The 18,567-nt window shown below is 37.1% G+C and overlaps 1 protein-coding gene across 7 annotated transcripts in view; it reads right to left on the bottom strand.

Moving 5' to 3' along the window:
- MYO16 (myosin XVI) overlaps positions 1-18,567 on the bottom strand; it is a 386,124-nt gene that overhangs the window by 66,146 nt on the left and 301,411 nt on the right. For all 7 annotated transcript variants that reach the window (XM_062619194.1, XM_062619175.1, XM_062619216.1 and 4 more), the window contains 3 exons: positions 17,181-17,350; positions 12,253-12,333; positions 11,796-12,001 (listed from right to left, as the gene is read on the bottom strand). In XM_062619194.1, coding sequence (XP_062475178.1) covers positions 11,796-12,001; positions 12,253-12,333; positions 17,181-17,350 — 457 coding nt within the window. The remainder of the gene's footprint in view (positions 1-11,795; positions 12,002-12,252; positions 12,334-17,180; positions 17,351-18,567) is intronic.

The raw sequence follows: 18,567 nt of genomic DNA, 5'->3' as shown, positions 1-18,567 counted from the left end.
TGAAATCTGCTGGATCGGAATACCCTTGCATAAGAATTGGTCATTTGGGATACTGTAATTTAGACTGAATAAAAAGTAATATAAATTTCTCAGATAAAGATACTACTTTGTGATGGGTGACAGACAAATGACTTGAATGGATTTGTTTGGTTTTTTGTCTTTCCTAAATGCTGTGCTTTTGCATTAGTTTTTGCCACCTTTAATCTTTTCTAGACATCTGAATTTCAGTTTCTGGAGAGAAGAAATAACAAAGATATGCATCTCTTAATCCCAGAATATTTATTCATATACTTCATGTAATTAAGTATGGGCTTCCTCATTTCAGACAATGTGGCAGCAGAATAACAAATTGAATATAAATTATAGTTCAGATCTTGGGATTAGGGGATTCAGCTATGCAAAAAAAAATAAATTCACAACATCTGCTAAAGATTTGCGTTACAATACTTTTGCATCATCTTATTTAAAGCTGACATTCCCATTCCATCTTGAGAAAGCAGTGTAAAAATACATTTATTGAAGAAATGGGCAAAAAATGACACATTAACTCAAAAATATGCTAGCAGTAAACAGACAAGCAGCCCTATTACATGAACACTCGCCTCCAACTCTGTAAATACTTACATTTACCTCTTGATAGGTAGACCTTCTCCATAGCTAACTGCCTCTTCATGCTTGGGTACTCCACAAACATGTACACAGAGCATTAAATGCTTTGCTGTCCACCGAATATATGGACTGTAGATCAAATCTAGCTTTATCAACCTGCTAATTTGATTCTGTATAACACAGGTGTGATGTAGGACTGGCGTGAAATGAAGCTAGTGTCCCCCTGCACAGAAATGACCATGTGAAAATAGGGCCTCAAAATTAAAAGTCATCCTGCAAAACTAAAAGGTCAAAAATTACAGAAGTTGCAAAGGTACCCTTTTCTTTTTTTAACAGAGGCCAGAATAAAGGAATGGCTGGGAGCAGGAGACAAAAAATGAATGAACAGATAGGGAAATTTTTGCCCTTTCCTAACACAGAGGAAAAACCTACCTTGTGAGTCTGAGGCGCATCTCGCTACTTGAGCTACAAGGAATTCAATCTCTTACGCATCTCTTTAAGATTATACTAGAAGGCAAGAGTTTTGGGGATTATCACGGTATTGTGCACTTGGTCTCCTGCATACTTGCAGCTGGGCCTCACCAGCAGGCCAGTCTTGAGTAGGTCAGGATAGAAAGTTATCCTTCAAAGGGCACAGGAGAAAGTTATGATTGCTTGTCTGCAGATCTGCAGGCACAGTGGTGGGCATGATATTACAATGGGATGAAATTAAGAGAAGACTTTTAAACGGTATTTGGAGAAGCACATGCTTAGGCCCAGCTCCTGTCCCAGCGCTTGGAAGCCTGGAATCAGATGCCTAAAATAACTGCAAACAGGTTGTGCAAAACAAAATGACTTATGAATTTTTCTGAAAAATACACAAGGTGTTTTCATAATGTGATGTGATACTGAGTTGAAATACCAGAGCCGGCTTATACACTTTCCTGCTTGGTCTCCTGGAGAGGTTGCTACATCTTCATTGGCTCATTGTTTGTCGAAAAAGCACTTCCCAGATCATTTCGAAATAATCCAAGAAGACATATATTAGAATCATAGAATAGAATCATAGAATAGTTAGGGTTGGAAAAGACCTTAAGATCATCTAGTTCTAACCCCCCTGCCATGGGCAGGGACACCTCACACTAAACCATGTCACTCAAGGCTCTGCCCAACCTGGCCTTGAACACTGCCAGGGATGGAGCATTCACAACTTCATTGGGCAACCCATTCCAGTGCCTCACCACCCTAACAGGAAAGAACTTCTTCCTTATATCCAATCTAAAATTCCCCTGTTTAAGTTTAAACCCATTACCCCTTGTCCTGTCATTACAGTCCCTAATGAAGAGTCCATCCTCAGCATCCCTAATAGCCCCCCATTCAGATACCGGAAGGCTGCTATGAGGACTCCATGCACCCTTCTCTTCTCCAGGCTGAACAGCCCCAACTTTCTCAGCCTGTCTTCATATGGGAGGTGCTCCAGTCCCCTGATCATCCTCATGGCCTTTCTCTGAACTTGTTCCAACAGTTCCATGTCCTTTTTATGTTGAGGACACCAGAACTGCACACAATACTCCAGGTGAGATCTCACAAGAGCAGAGGAGAGAGGCAGGATCACCTCTTTCGACCTGCTGGTCACACTCCTTTTGATGCAGCCCAGGATACGGTTGGCTTTCTGGGCTGCAAGCGCACACTGAAGCTGCCTCATGTTCACTTTCTCATTAACCAACACCCCCAAGTCCTTCTCCGCAGGGCTGCTCTGAATCTCTTCTCTGCCCAACCTGTAGCTGTGCCTGGGATTGCTCTGACCCAGGTGTAGGACCTTGCACTTGGCATGGTTAACCTTCATAAGGTTGGCGTCAGCCCACCTCACAAGCAAGTCGAGGTCCCTCTGGATGGCATTCCTTCCCTCCAGCGTATCAACCGAACCACACAGCTTGGTGTCATTGGCAAACTTGATGAGGGTGCACTCAATCCCACTGTCCATATCAGCGACAAAGATGTTGAACAAGACCAGTCCCAACACTGATCCCTGAGGGACAGGGACACTGAGCCATAGTGCAGAAGCAGAAAGCAAAACCAGGGTAAAATGAAGAATTTTATATCAAAGGGAAATAGGATTGAATTCGATGTTCCACCTAGATGATGCTTTATTTCTTCCTTGCTTTTGTTTTTATTTTTCTATGCAACACTGACTTTGCAAAAGAGGAACGGATATGCATAACATCATTCCCACAGGGCTCACCAGTGTCTCAGACAGGGTGTACTGGGATTATGGGAAAGGTTTTTAGAAGCTTCTTAAACCCTACAAGAAAAACAGCTTCTCTGGAAGATCACCTTTACCTCTCTTATGTGGGAGCTTCACTTGTGCCCTGTGAACCCTGTGAGTAATATCAGTCTGGGTAAAAGGGCTCTGAACTGCATAATGGTTAGACAAGCCATTATAAATGGTTAGACAAACCATTTTAAAAAAGAAAAATAAAATAAATAAAATAAAATAAAATAAATATAAAAGCAACAGTTTTCCAGATAGGCTAAGGTTGCCCCTTGGCATACTGTCTCAATGCTGGACAAGATTCTGCTGTCATTTACCATGGAGTACGGCAAGAGTAATTCTACTAAAATTTATGATGTTAAATTAATGCCACGTTGGTCTAAGAAAAAGAAAAAAAACACAAAGATCCAGTGATTAAGATACATAAAAGGATTTTACATGCATGCTTGCATAGGATTTTGTTCATTCTCAGATGTCATCAGTATTAACTGCCTACTATTATTCAGTCTGACTAGGAAATACAGCTTTAGGAAGTCTTCTGCTGAAGATTAAATAGTTGTAAAGAATATCAAGATGTGGATAAGGAGAAAAAGGGTGCCATGAATGTCTGAGTTGAGCGGAAAGAATTCAACAGCTGCAGAGCCACAGAAAGAAAAAACAGCAGGAGGGTCACAATTGCTTTTGAGTGTGGGGCAGCTGGACTGCATTTATACAAGTCCTATGAGCAGAAAAAAAACCCTGTCAAGAGCAACTAATATTTTTCTAGGCACTGAAAGTACACAGTTATATGTAATTAATCAGTAAATACAAAGGAGTTATTTTAAAGCTATATAGTAAAATTAACCTAACCATGTGACAATTTGCACCTTAATTAGATAATTCAAAGTTCCTGCACAGAGCCATTTGCGTAAACTAATGTGTTGCATACTCAATTCTTCAAAATGTTTATTTTAAAGAGAGGTTGTTTGTATTAATTTGAGAGGTCTATTATTTTAACAGACATTTCCTTAAAAGGTTTTCAGCGTATAAGGACTAGTGAAGATATTAGTGGTTGATAATATTTTCTTTTAATGGATTTATTTCTATAGTAGGCATTTATCTGAAATTCTTACTACCACATATAAATCTATGTCCATTATCTTTGTCATTATGTGATGTCAGCAAATTATGAAGTATTCAGTAATCATGTTCATTGAAACATCAATGTTCTGAAATAATTTAATGTTATTAGCTGCTTGTTATAGGCATACAGAACTTTCAATAGCCTCATTTGTAAACAAATGCAACTTTATCTAAATCCAGACTTTTAGATGGAATCCAGTACTGTGGCAGGTATTTTAGTAGTCTGTGGGAACATGTCTCCATGTTTAGAAACAGCACAAGCTTTTACATTCACATTCCTGTGTAACATTATCTAGGTGTTCCTGCTCCAGCAGGGGGATTGGACTAGATGATCTTTTGAGGTCCCTTCCAATCTCTAGCATACTGCGTGTGTGTATGCAAAATATGCATATAGATATTCTAAGGATATCATATAGTAAAAGGGTTATTTAGTGATTTAATAAATGTTTAGTTAATACTGACAGATAAGAAATGTCAAATGCTAGTAGAAGCTGAATGTCAGTCCAGAGGTACCATGGGTGGGACTTAACTCTGGAAATGAAATACACATATTAAACTATCACAGATCCTTCCTTAAAATAAAGGAAACCACTGGGACTGCTGAAACAGTTCAACCACAGTTGTGACTGCATGTGCCAAATAGATTTATCATTGCCTAATAAAATGAACATAGCTAGGGAAAAAGAAAAAAAAAGGCAGAAGACAAAAGAGCACAGAGATTCTCCTTGAAACAGCTTAAAAGCCAGGACATTCTGTACTGCGTACAACAATAACCTCCCTGTAAGGAGCTCCTCTAAGTTTTATACATTCTATACTAAACATAATATAAAAAAATGCTGGAAGATTGCACACCAGACATTTGGAAGTTACAAATTGCTGGACTTAAAACTGATCATGCCACCTTTATTTTATTACCTAATTACATCTCTCCCACTCAAGGGACCCTTTTTCGTGTCGATCCTGAAGAACTCTTTAAGTACATGACATGAATAATTCAACTGACTTCAGTGGAATGACACAGTAGTTTACACCCATTTGTAATCACTTTAGCAAATGAGAGTTTCATTACAAAACTCAGAAGATGCCCAGCAAACAATGCTGTAATTTATTTTTGCCTTCTAAATAGATACTAAAGCTAGATGACTGAGCTACCATGGAAAACTCCAGCCAAAAAAAGAAACACTGTCAGTAAGCTCCAGAAACACCATCAGCCTTATCATTCTCATAGTCGAATGTTAGACATGTAACATAAGGACTGATATTTTTCACGTACAATACTACCTATTCTGTGGATCCAGAACCATCAGTGTTACAGTGTTACAAACCACCAACTTTATCCCTTGCCATAGATAGGAGCCAGACTGAGAAAGTGAAATGCCTGCAAAAATAGATAAGCCTAAAATAAGTCAGTTGAATCATATTTAAAAGTGACCATTTTTCTCTCTACGCTACAAAATAAGTCCAAGTTAATTAGATGAATTACTATAGGCATCTCAAGCTATCTGGTACCTTTCTTCTCTTTGGAGTATTAAAGAAGGCCTAAGGGGAAAAATGGAGAAAGCAAGCCCAACAGTTACAAAGAAACAACCCCGAAGAGGGTAAACCAAAAGAGTCTGCTCAACGCACAGAACTATTTAGAGTTTGTTCATAACATGAATAGGCCAGATACTATCACTATGCTTTTGTATTGTACAAATATGCTTCAAATGGCCTATAGCCTCTAAGACAGTCACAAGTATCTGCTAACATCTAGACAACTCCCCAGATGATGTACACCAATTCTAATACCTATGGCTTGCCAGGAAGCATGTCAGTGCAGTCTGGGTCCTAGTCATCTCTTACAGTATAATCAACTCCCTATCAACAAGATTTCACAAGAGATTAGTAATCCAGAATAATTCTGAGACTGCTGTAAATAGCTCCAAATGCATGAAGGAGTCCTGCTTTCTTGGAGATGGCTGAAACCCTGCCTGCTGACGGGAAGTAAAGAATTAATTCTTTATTTTTGATTACTTGCACCTATAGCTTTTGCTTTCCCCATTAAACTGTCTTTATCTCAACCCATGAGTTTTCTAACTTTTGCCCTTCCAATTCTCTTCCCCACCCTACTGGGGAGCAATGAATGAGCAGATGTGTGGGGCTAAACTGACCACTGGGGTTAACACATAATACTTCTTTATAGAATACAGAAAACTGGCAAAGACAGTAATTTTAAAAATCACAGTTTACAACTTCGTGGATGACCTCAATTTTTCACAGGAAATTAGTCATTACCATGCTCACGAATTTGGTTTTAAGATGCCCTCAGAACTGATGACTTCAAAATACTTCATTTACCCACCTTTCTTGCATTCTAAAAGAAAGACAAACAAAAATGATTACTCTCAGTCAGAAATACCACTTCCAGCTCTAGCTCTAAAGCAACAAACTACAAAATGGCAAGATTGCCATTTGGTATAAACTGATATCATTGATGTACTTTAATGGAATATTGCTTTTTAACACCGGTCAGATGATGTCTTGCTCTCCTTGCAAGGATTTAAGCTGTCATAGCATATATCAATTGCAGTGCTCTATTAGAAGACTGATGATATTATTGTATAGCAGACAATAAACCTAAAAGGGCCAGTGTGATGACGCATCACTTTGCAATCTACTCAGTACACCATTCTCACTAATGCCCTAACTTGCTTATAAGACTCTGAAATATTTTGCTGCACTTTTTTAATTCAAAATTATATATTACAAAATATTATAACTTCTCTGCTTTCAAGAGGAAAAAGGGGAGAAAGGAAAGACAGAGAGGAAAAAAAGAAGTAACACCAGAAAGAAAAAGAAAAAAGGAAAAAAGGAGTTAGTCTGATACTGCACCTCCACAACTGCACTTGAAACTGTCTTAGCAGTTGGCACAAACAGCTACATATAAACTAAGCTGTATGTCTGCATATGAATACGTAAAAGTAAAGGTTAGATTAATGCATCTAAGCCATTTTTAAAGAGAATTGACATGGTGAAACACAACACTCTTGTGACTCTTCTTGCAACACCACCATATGCTTCTAGATACAGCCTTCATGTTCTTCCCAGTATTAAATTTTCTCTGCTGCTCCTTGAGCAGCAACAGAAGGCATAATGGAAGCTCCATGATGGAAAACAGCAAGACTGAGTTGAAAAAGTGAAACCCAGAAAAGACATTCTAGAAACCTGAGAGACATAATGAAATTCCAAGAAATCCTCAAAACATGCAGAAATAAAGAGAAGGAATAGTACACTAGCAGACAATTTTTTGTGCTTTCTAAACAACATGTTTTTCCTCATAAAAGTCCTGCAATTCTGATCAGCTAAGTGAAAGGATAAATTTGCTTATCAGTTCACATAATCCACAGGGGTTATCCTGAGGTCCAACAGCCCTGAAGGTTTGCTAAAAACTGTCGGATGCCTTATTTCAGGATCTGTGCAACTGGACCTTGCAGTCTCCATCACTAAGCAGTGACAGACTGAAGAAATATATGTGACGCAAACCTCAATCTCTAAGGCAATAGTTCATAAATTCTTCGCTGACCAAGGCAACTAAAACACAGGCAAAGAAAAGTGCTTGGTATGGTTCAGCACAGTTGGTGAAACACATTAAAGAAGAAAGAGAAAATAAAACGTTAATCTCTAATCTAATTTACAAAACACTAATGTAGAGATGTGGTTTGTAGAGGAGGACGGTACCAAAATAAAACTGTTCAGAATGAGTGAAACAGAGCATATTACTGCCTCATTTTACCTGAATATGCCTAAACAGCTGTATTCTTGTACTGCATTGAGCAAGAAATATAAGCTCACCTCATTACTCTAGCCTTGATCACTATCATTATTTTTAAAAATTTATATCCCAAGTGGTTTTTACATGTCTTCTTTGAGCACCAAGTGAGGTGAAAGATGTGAAAGTCAGCCAGGATCTATTTTATTAATTAATGCAAAGAGATTAGGTTCTACCGTGTACAACCAGGCTCTGTCTGTGCCCCAATACATTTCTGAGCCCTATTGTTCTACACTGGTAATAGAGCACACACTGACACTTAACTTTTTTGCCACTGCACTGAATATGAAAAACAGAACAAATTACTAAATTCCTACTAAGGTGCTTTTTATGAATCTTGAGTGGAATTATCCTCATTTAAAAAAAAAATCAAAATGCTAAATGCTGGAAACAGGAATATGCAGACAGTTCCTAATTCTGTGATTATTTTACTGTTTTGTTTCTTCCAGGAAAAGGATATTTGAGGATACTTTACTTATGTGTACAATTTCAGCTGCAAATTGAAAACTTTGAACTCTTCACAAAATTGTTTCTGCCACTGCCTTGACTTAAAAGCAAAGCTACAATTACATAATCTAGCCCACTGAGAGCGCTTCTGAAGACATAACCTAAAATGCATAGATAAACCTTTCCAGGAGCATAAAATGCATATTACTCAAGGCTTTCTATTTTAAAGATAAGGTAAAAACTGATTTCTGTCTCTCTACTCAAAGAGCCTTAGAAATTGAGTCAACACTGCAGGCAAATTCAGCAGAAACACTGCAGCTGGAGTTAGCAAATCCACTGAAATCACATATATCATTTCATAGTAACATTGGTACTGCCTGTTTCTACAGCATTTAATAGCATCTGACCTTATTAATTCCCATTTTTATTATATATTCATTGACAGTAATTGTCACAGCTTCCGCTTAATAACCAGAATTTCCACAAGATTTTTCTTCCAATCAATGAACTTTAGTGATTGACAGGTTCACCTAGCAGCTGTCAACTTTTACTTTGATAATGCAGAAGCAGAACCAGTAAAGCAAAAAAGGACAGTAAAAGAAATAATGATTAACCTTTGTAGCCCAGGAAGAAGTGCTCTTTGCAAAATATGACCTTTCTTTAGCTACTGTCATTTTTAGCCACCGTAAGAGTTCAAATGTGACTTATAAATATGTGTTAGAGACCAGTCATATTAATCTTAATTAGATATTAATAGACATTTATTCAAATTCATCCAATTAAGAAAGCAATGGTACTGTCTGTATTACTGATGGAATATCCAGGTTTTCTGATATTCTACCTCTTCATCACAAAGGCCCCTAATTCAAACATTCTTTTTATTAGCCAGCAAAAAAAAAAAAAAGTCATTAACTTTTTTTTAAATTTAATTTTTTATTCTGACCACATTATTTATATGATTAAAAAAACTGCAGAGAAGGTGGAAGAGGGTAGAAATTAACCATCTTTTGGGAATTCAAACTGGGATACATGCCACAAATTCTCTTTAGAACACTAGAAATACCAGTTTGACACCAAAGAAAAAAAAATTGAAAGGTGAGAAAGTCCATCAACTTCAGGTCTATAAGCATATATGGAAATCTGACAAAGATGAGTTAGGCTGAGCAGCCAACAAACAAATCCAATTTATAAGAACACTGCCAAAACTAATTATCCACTTTCCAAAACCATTCTGTCCAGTCACTGAGGCAGTAAAGAGATGTAGTAGGAGTGGCAGCTTTTTAGAAGACTTTTCGAAAAGTTACCTCATAACTTCTGAATTTAGTAACTCTTTACTCTTTCTTACCTGTAGTCTGTCTATTGGGTAAAAATAATTACCGCATTAAGAATTGATGGTACTTTTGAACTGCAATCTGTAACTCTAATTTCTGCTTTAAAAATTCATACTTTTCAGCCAATAACAGAATAAATAGCCACATGCTTGAGCTATTTGAAATGAAAATAATTATCCAAATACACTGAAAGTGAATATGAAGGTTAACTGGTCAGGGTGAATAAAGTGAAGAATTGGCATGTTCTGCTGTTCAAATTAAGGTAACCTTTCCCTGAGAGATAGGAATGGCTACTGTAAAAAGCTTTACACCACTGATGGTTTCTTTCTCTGTGACAAGAGCTCTGTGCTCCTCTTTGTGCACAAATCTAGTAGTGTCAAGAGATATATGCAGAGTGATTATTGCTAACTTTTGAGTAGGTTCAACATATTCACAGGGTTTATTATAAAATGGACTTAATCTTCAGTGACAGGATCCTAGCCCCAACACTAATTCTTTTAATGTATAACAATACAATTATTAGGACCTGGTGCAAACAGGTAAAAAGACGGGCTCAGCAGCAAAGAACCTATAATTTCTTGTGGAGGAAAAGGATAAAGTTAAACAGCAACAAAACTAGAACACTTAAAAAAAAAACAGTTTAAACATTGCTGCTGGGTTTTGTTGCTAGTCTTGTTTTACTATTACTACTGCAAATAAATATTTCTTGTGAGACACCAGATGTCCTCTAGACTTTGAGGTTAAAATCTGTCTTTTGGACATACTTAATGAAGTGGAAGAAAAAGACTGAAATTATATTTGAATCTTCAAACATTCTTTAAATGATATTTAAAAAAAAAGTTTCTCCAAAAAAGACAACATTCCAGACTTGCGTCCTGTTAGAGTGAACATGCATACTACCATTCCCTGGCACTGAAGCCAACTGAATAAAATGACCTTTCAACATATGGTTACTCTCTTTTATCTGACAAAACAGAGAAGCTACCACCACTCTGCTCAACAGGCCTGTGCAAACCCTTAGCCTGTATCTGGGAATTGCAGTGAGAAAAGCCAGATGGAAAGGACCAAATCCCTGCCAGGAACTGCAAGGATTTAACAGTAGAAGATTGTGGGTTTGTGCTCATGCAATAGTCCCTTGAAGTGTTCAATTCAGTAAGATAGAAATGGTTAGATAGAGACTACCCTTACCACTTCTGAATATGAAAGCAGACCACTTTTTCCAAATCTCCCACTATCGTCTCAACCACCCTGCACTTCTGGATTCATGCTGCAGGATTAACATTGTGGTAGGAGAGAAATGGCTTACTTTTGAAACATGAGGGATTATAAACTACTATACTCCTGCACTTTTTGAATATTTACACTATTGGCAGAGTTAATATGATTCTGTCTAAGAAGTAACTTAATATACACAACTTTTTCTAAGAAGGCACATGAAAGCTTAGGTAGGCACCTGATACTCCCATGTTTTTTTTCAGAAGCAAAATAATACATAGAGCAGATTATGACTGTTTGATATATCAGTCAAGGAGTAGATCACGCAGAGAGGAGGAACATATGTTGAGTGTATGAGGCTGCTAACCGAATGCCTCTTGGACAAGGTGGTACTCTTTTTTTGCTGAAGCATTAGAGAATGTAAGTGAGCCTGAACTCCAAACCTGAGTTGGGGATGGAGGAAAACATTTTGCCCTCAGCCAGCAGCAGTCACATATATCTTTTATCTTGTCACATTAATTCAAAATTTCATTCATTTCTAACAACAATAATAAAAACAAAGTTGTGGTATTAGCATTAATTACTCATCACCTTGCAGAAACAAATCCTAGCATATGAAATACAAATACTGAAGTCATGACACACACACTGATAAATTTGAAAAATTAAGACTATTTTTCCTTGTTTTTTAATGACCTGGAAACAAACTGCAGTATTTTGTATTTTATAAATCATATAAATAGTATAAATTATAAAAATATAACTACTTTATGAAGTTAAATTTTTTAAATTGAATACATTTTGCTGATCTTCACAAATTTATTTTCAGAAATTAATGATTCTTTCAAATGAAAAATAACAAGCCTATACCCCTTGCTGGCAGACATGATTTTTCTCTGAAGAAAGTCTGAAAGACTCATTGGGAAAACAATACCACAGGCACTACCACAACATGACAGAAAGCTTTGTACTGTAGGTAAGAAAAAGGTTTTATGAAACTTAAAGAATTTACCTTGACAAGAAATCTGTGAAAGAGAGACGGACTGGATACCCATGTCGTATGATTTTGACCATGTCTAGAACACCAATATACTGCAGTTGAGCAGATACATAAAAATTGTCAAAAGTATCTGGCAACCTGGAGTTATTAGGCTTTATACAATGAACAGAATGTGGCGTGCAGTTCTGCAGCTTCCCAATAATATCTGTGAGTGATTTCTGTAGGGAAAAAAAAAGCAGTTATCAATCATTACTGTGCAGCAAAGGCAACTGCTAAACACATATGCTCATCCTAACTTTTAACATCACTTTCTCAAAAGGCTCGACCTGGCCATGCAAGTAGCTTTCTCAAGCATACAATTTTTCTTTTTTTCATTGCAGTCTGGAGAGATTAATTTTGCCTTTAAAATGTTTTGAGTTTGGAGTTGTTTGTTTTTTTGTAAATTTCTGTCCAGAAGATTTTCACTAACCCTGAGCTGGACTGCCACAGTGGTTGGCCCCCCTCGTTCCAGTCTCTGAAGAAATGAGGATGTTCCTTTCTTTTTCAACAGCTGTGTAGGAGAAAAGCATATGCACAATACCTTTATGTCAAGATGGGCAGTAAACTTTCATTTTCATTGATACAAAATTTACTAACAAAAGCAAGCATTTATACATCTATATATTATATATGTCATAGACAATTACTTGAGTTTCAGAAAGAATTGGGAAAGTGGATAAATATCCTCACGTATCTGCAGAGTCATGACTGGCAAGAAAGGTTTGATTTCAAAAGCAGCTGTATACCATTGGAAAGATAAAGCACCTTTTCAAAGTTACTGGGCAAAGCAACATGAGCTGCAACTCTGTTGTAGAAACAGGGCTTGTGCAATTAGTATCCTACAGAGTCTGCCTATAGTATAATTCTGTTACTCAGAAAAGGCTCCTTATGTCTTTAGCAGACGCTTAAGTGAATAAATAAGCAGTGATCATTTCAAAAAATCTTGAAAGCAAAACAATAATATTAAAAATCCCCTTCTATTTTCTTCCTGAATACATGAATGCAGTTAATCTTTTTTGTATGTGTGTGTGTGTCTTTTAACTTATTTTCACCTGTCATTGGCATAAATTATCTACGACTTAATATCTCATTAGAACAAATGTTATCCTGTAGATAGAGTTGGGAGTGGGAAACAAATTTATTTTTTACTGTTCTAATTCCTAACTTTGGGACTAAAATGGCAAGAATCCTCCTAAAAGCGGTCCCAGAAATTAGAGGGTTTTCTTGAACTTTTTACAGGAAGGCTGGCATTCCAGGATTCTGCAAAGTGCTTAAATTCAGACCTGTGTATCAATGATAGCATTTTCACCTCTGACTTTGCCACTGCCTTTCTCAAGTCCACTTACCCCATAATACTCCCTTTCTATCAAGTCAGCATGTTCTAGCCTACTCCGGTCTTCTTCCAGTTCCATCAAAAAAGTGTAAATTTCCTCACTTTGGCCCAGTCAACCAAGCTCTATTAAAAATATTGCAGCGGAAACAGTTCTCTACCCAGTATATCAAAATTTGGAGCTTTTTTTTTGTCTCAAATCTCACTTACTAGGATGCAATAAGATTTTAAAGGCAAATTCACCCCCCTCTTCAAAACAGAAAAGTAAGAGCTCTGCTTGCTTTAGGTCTTCTCATAAAAGAACCACTAGCATGCCAATGGCACTCCTCAGTTATATTTTACAAAATTATTGAGGAATATAACTAAAAATAAACTTTCTGCTCTTGACAGATAACGTATTCACTCCTTCCTCCAAACAAATTCAGTCACTAGTTCAAAAACATTTCCTGAGTTAGTGGAAGAGCTAGAACAATGCTTTGGATGCTCACGTCCTATGTTGCATACTTCTTCCCAGGGGAAAGAAGAGCTTAGTTCAGAATGAGGGAGAAGACAAGAAAAAAGCCAAAGAAAAAAATTAATTTAATTCAAACTCTCCAACTCTCCCATCTTCAGCTATGGGCTGAATATATCACTGAAGCATTACTTCTGTATTACCCTCTAATATACAGCTTTACATTGGCAAATCTTGTACTTCTAATCTACAGAAAAATAAAGCAAATCATATATGTAAGTTTGTAATCTCTGTTAAGAAGCTAAAATCTCCTCCCCCAAAAATCTCTTTTTACCAGCAGAATATTTTAAATATTTAACCAGAAGACATACCAGAATTTTTCTAATAGATGGGTTCTTAAACTAACAGACAATGAAGCAAAGCATTCATAATGAGAAACAATGTAAAGTCAGTGGAAAAAAAAGCCTTCTGTTAGTTATATGCATTCATGTGATCAGACTTCTGCATGAGCTATGAAACCCACTGATTCTTCCAAAGGAAGTGAGGGGAAGGCAACAGGGCCAAATTATGCACTAGGAAAAGATTACAGAAAAACAAGGGAGCAAGAGATTATATGAGCAAGAGAATTGTAAGAGTATCTATGAAGACACATTCTATCTTATTTGAAAAAGGGACAGAGTCACAGAGACTTGAGCTGGCATCCCCAAATTCCTATGACTCCTTATGTGCTCCAAAATTCTGGCCAACTATTAGATCTGTTCATGTCTATCGTAGGATGGATGAACTGTTCTCTCGAATCTTACTAGAAACAGAATGGTGAGTTGAAAGAGACAACCCACTGTTACCTGTGACAGCATGCTTAAAAATCAAGGAAAGGGTCATTATGGAAAGGTAAACAACTAGATACATGATCATACACAGAGAAATATATATAATACACAACACAGAAGCAGATAAGACTGCAGATGACAAGCTGAAGGGGGGGGGGGGGGATCACAACAAACTCCTATCTGATCACTGAAAGTGCCCCCTTCCCTGGATACGGTGGAGTCTACATGACTACCCAACCACAGCAACATGAATACGTTCCATATTGTGTTTCTCATTACCTATGGTATGAAAAAGGCAGGACTTAAGTAAAGCATTTGATACTGTCTCCCATGGCATTATGCCGGAGAAATCGGCTGTTCATGGCCTGGGTAGGTGTATTCTTTGCTGGGTTGGAAACTTAGGGGTGTTTAGTCTGGAGAAGAGAAGGCTCAGGGGGGACCTTACTGCTCCCTACAACTACCTGAAAGGAGGTTGTAGTGAGGCGGGGGTCAGTCTCTTCTGCCAAGTAACAATAAGCACTAGGACAAGAGGTAACAGCCTCAAGCTGTGCCAGGGGAGGTTTAGATGGGATATTAGGAAAAATTTCTTCACAGAGAAGGTGGTTAGGTATTGGAACAGTGGTGGAATCACCGTCCCTGGAAGTGTTCAAAACGTGTAGATGAGGCCTCGGTGCTACAGTTTAGTGGTAGTCTTGTTAGTCCTGGGGTAATGGTTGGACTTGATGATCTTAAAGGTCTTTTCCAACCTAGCTGATTCTATGATTCTATGTATGTCATGACTCAAATTTCAGATATAAAGGGAATGCCAGTCTCTGGTTGACAATTCTTGTCCTTATGTCTCTCTTTCTCCTCCTCCCCCTTTGTTTCCTTTTTTTTTTTTTTTCCATTTTCCTTATTGCCTATACCCTCAGGATAAACTCCAAGAAAAATGCAGTGGTTATGATTTTCCAATATATAGTCATTTGAATTCTAAGTTGATAAGAAAATGCCAATTCATTTCCAATTACAATAACAACAAAACAATAAAACCAACATTATTCCAGCCTATCACAGTGGATTTTTCAGGCTATACCAGAATAGGGAAGAAATTACTTGGGACAGCACAGTTATAGATACGGGCTTGATCCACAAAATAATTTAAGCACTTACCTAACTCCCAGCTCCTGCATCAGATGCCTCTTCCAAAATAAAAATGTCTCCTTTTTTGCCACAGGAACAGCTTAGATACTTAAGAGTTCTGCCTCCCTCCTGCATGGCAGCACAGCTCCTTGCCAGATCAGGCCAATTTAATATCTACAAATTACGTGGTGGTTTGTCTCACCTGCACAGCTCTCCTCAAAGCCTACCTTTGAGAAGCCAAGCCATCCTTGTCTCCGTGGAGAGAAAAAGGATGAATTTCTTCCCACCTTCCATCTAATAACTAAACGTTTAGAGTATTCTCACTGAATCTGGAATTTCTGACTTAATTTATCATTCTTCCCAAAGGAATTTGAATATGTCTTCTCTCTCTCAAGAGAGTAACTCCAGGTTAAAAGCTATTCTGGAGTGATTAAAAACCTCATAGTTTCAGAGATCCCAGATGTGTGGTGTTTCCCCCTGGCTTTATTAGGCTTCTTAGATGTGGTTTTCATATTTCCTTCCATGTGTGGAGCCAGGACCTATTTCACAGCCCAAGGAAGCTTCCTCTAGGAAGCTCTTACTATAGTGGAAGGGCACCTTGTGGTGCCTCAGCTGTTCACTAAATATAGCCTTAAACCAACATTATTCACTTCAACTTAAGTTTTTCCACTGAGATTACTGACAAGAACAGTAGACAGGAATTATGCTACTATCAGCAGGGGGGCTATTCTATGGATGCACTTGCATAAAGCCTTCTACAATGACACATGAGCGCAGGCTCCTTAATCCCATGACAGAATCAATTTTATGCAGCTGTAAGCCAAAAATAGAGTTTGAAGATTCAAGAAGCCTGGTGAGGCAGCTGATGTACTCTGAGAACTGCTTGCTTCTTTTCTAGAAGAAGAAGGAATTCCAAAGTTCTGTCAAGAACGGACTCAGCAAATTATGCTATTGCTCCTCAAGAGAGATAGTCCGTATGATGTGAACAACTAATTTCTTTAGAGCCTCCCAGTTTTTTTTTCTTTTAAGCTTTTTTGGGGGTGACTTAGCAGAAAAAGTGATGAGCTCAGAAATGGGGAGAGTTTGATTTGATTTTAAATTGACAGAAAAAGTACATGAAAGCGTCCATTTAAAATAACAATGTTCACAAAAATGTATGGAGTTGATCATACAAAATGACACAAAGTATCTTTTGCAGAAATTGTCTCAGGTTAGCACAATTAACACATTGAGGTTTTATTTTTCTCTTCCTATGTCTTAATTTACTTAACTATTCATCATTAAGTCAGCAAAGGAGACAAAAGAAAGAAGTGTTGCTATACAGTCAAAAATCAGTAATATTGCATCCACTGCTGAATCCTGGAACCACAAAATCATGATTCAAATGAAGTCAGGCTTGAAGGGACCTCACTGTCTTGCCCAACCTTCAGCTCAGCGGGTCCAAGAAAGAGACTCCTGAACCAGCATTATTAGTGTTAGTAAATTATAACCTGTTAGTTCTCACTATTGCTTTAGTATTAAATTATTTTAATAGTGTAATGACTACAGAGAATGAAGGAGCTTTCAGAAATGTCAAAGTAACAGAAAAATCTTCAAGGAGCAAAGAGCAGAGAGAGCCATCTTCTTACCTTGCTGAGCTCAATATATTTCTTTGCTTCTCCACTTGCAGTTGTTACTGATGGTTTTAGCAAAGCTGTTTTACACCCTTTGACTTTAATGGAATGATATGGAGGAACAAGTGATCCAGTTTGTGTCAGCTTGGACTGGAACAACTGATTGATGACTACATTTTCACTGGCTGGGAAAAAAAAGAAGAAATTAATGCATGAAGATAAAATACAAGTTAGAAAATAATATATATTGTATTTGGAAGTAAAAAGACATATAGTAGGAGACAGAATTAAATAAGTGGACAAACTGATAAACTATTATGTCAGGTAAGTAAAGCCAATACTTGAAACAATTTCATCACAATCAGTGGACACAGTAAAGCTCCATACTTTAAAAATATGGATAAATATAATAAGTGGCATTAGGAAAAGCATTAAAATAATAGCCTTTGAATTAATACAAATAAAACCTATGTTAATAGTCTCTCCAGATTTATTTGTCAAACAGGTACGTTCCACATCCTTAGACATATGTGCAAATTACTTTTTTTTAGCATATTTAAGTTTTGACCAATTATACTAAATTCAATGAAAATCAAAGCAAGCATGCACTTAAATTATATGCCTATACAATTTATAAAACTGACCCTAAAGGAAATAGGTTTTAATCCTAAATCACTTAAAAAAGAAGGAATGTAGCCCTTAGATGACCTACATGCTTGTAAATATTCTGCCTTCAGAATTTTCCCATTAATTATAATTGTTGTTATTATGACTTCTTCATTATGTATACATTCTCTCTCAGCATATCAAATATTTTATTTCCAATGCAATCCTTCTTTAGCCCCTTTTAACAGTTACATAGCTGATATGACAAGAAATAGCAATGAAAGTGTAAAAGGAGACTACATGAGACAATGGAAGAGAGCTCTCTCCTGTAGGACATCCCTGAAGTTGCCGTACTTTCTTACGTTATTTGGGAGATTATCATGTAAATTTCCAATAGCAAGAACCAGAATGTCTCTAAAACTATTATCAATAGGATTATATTCAATATAAGTTCTTCCATTTCTTCATGCTTTATGCAGTTTGCCTTTAAAATGCATTCATTATTTTACTAGGGAGTTTAACTAACCTCAAAGTAAAACCCAACACACTGTAACAGTGGGGCTGATTTGGAAGACAAATAAAACATAAGCATATAACATATTAAAGACTCTGCAGTGGTTGGAGGAAAAAGAGATAACACCTCAAGATACACTGACATATCCCTGAGGACTGTTTTGTTTTTCTTCACAGAAAGGGTAAATGATAGGGGTTTTTAATAATCTAATTATGAATCATTAATTAACTGGAATGCATTATTATTATTAGGCATAATTATATAACATGCACATGGGAAGGT

Source organism: Pezoporus occidentalis, unplaced genomic scaffold (assembly GCF_034315485.1).
Source record: "Pezoporus occidentalis ecotype Australia unplaced genomic scaffold, CSIRO_AGI_Poc_V1 ctg105, whole genome shotgun sequence".
NCBI classification, from domain to species: Eukaryota; Metazoa; Chordata; class Aves; order Psittaciformes; family Psittacidae; genus Pezoporus; species Pezoporus occidentalis.
The sequence above is the reverse complement of the archived record's forward strand: the minus strand, read 5'-3'. Positions and strand labels throughout refer to the sequence as shown.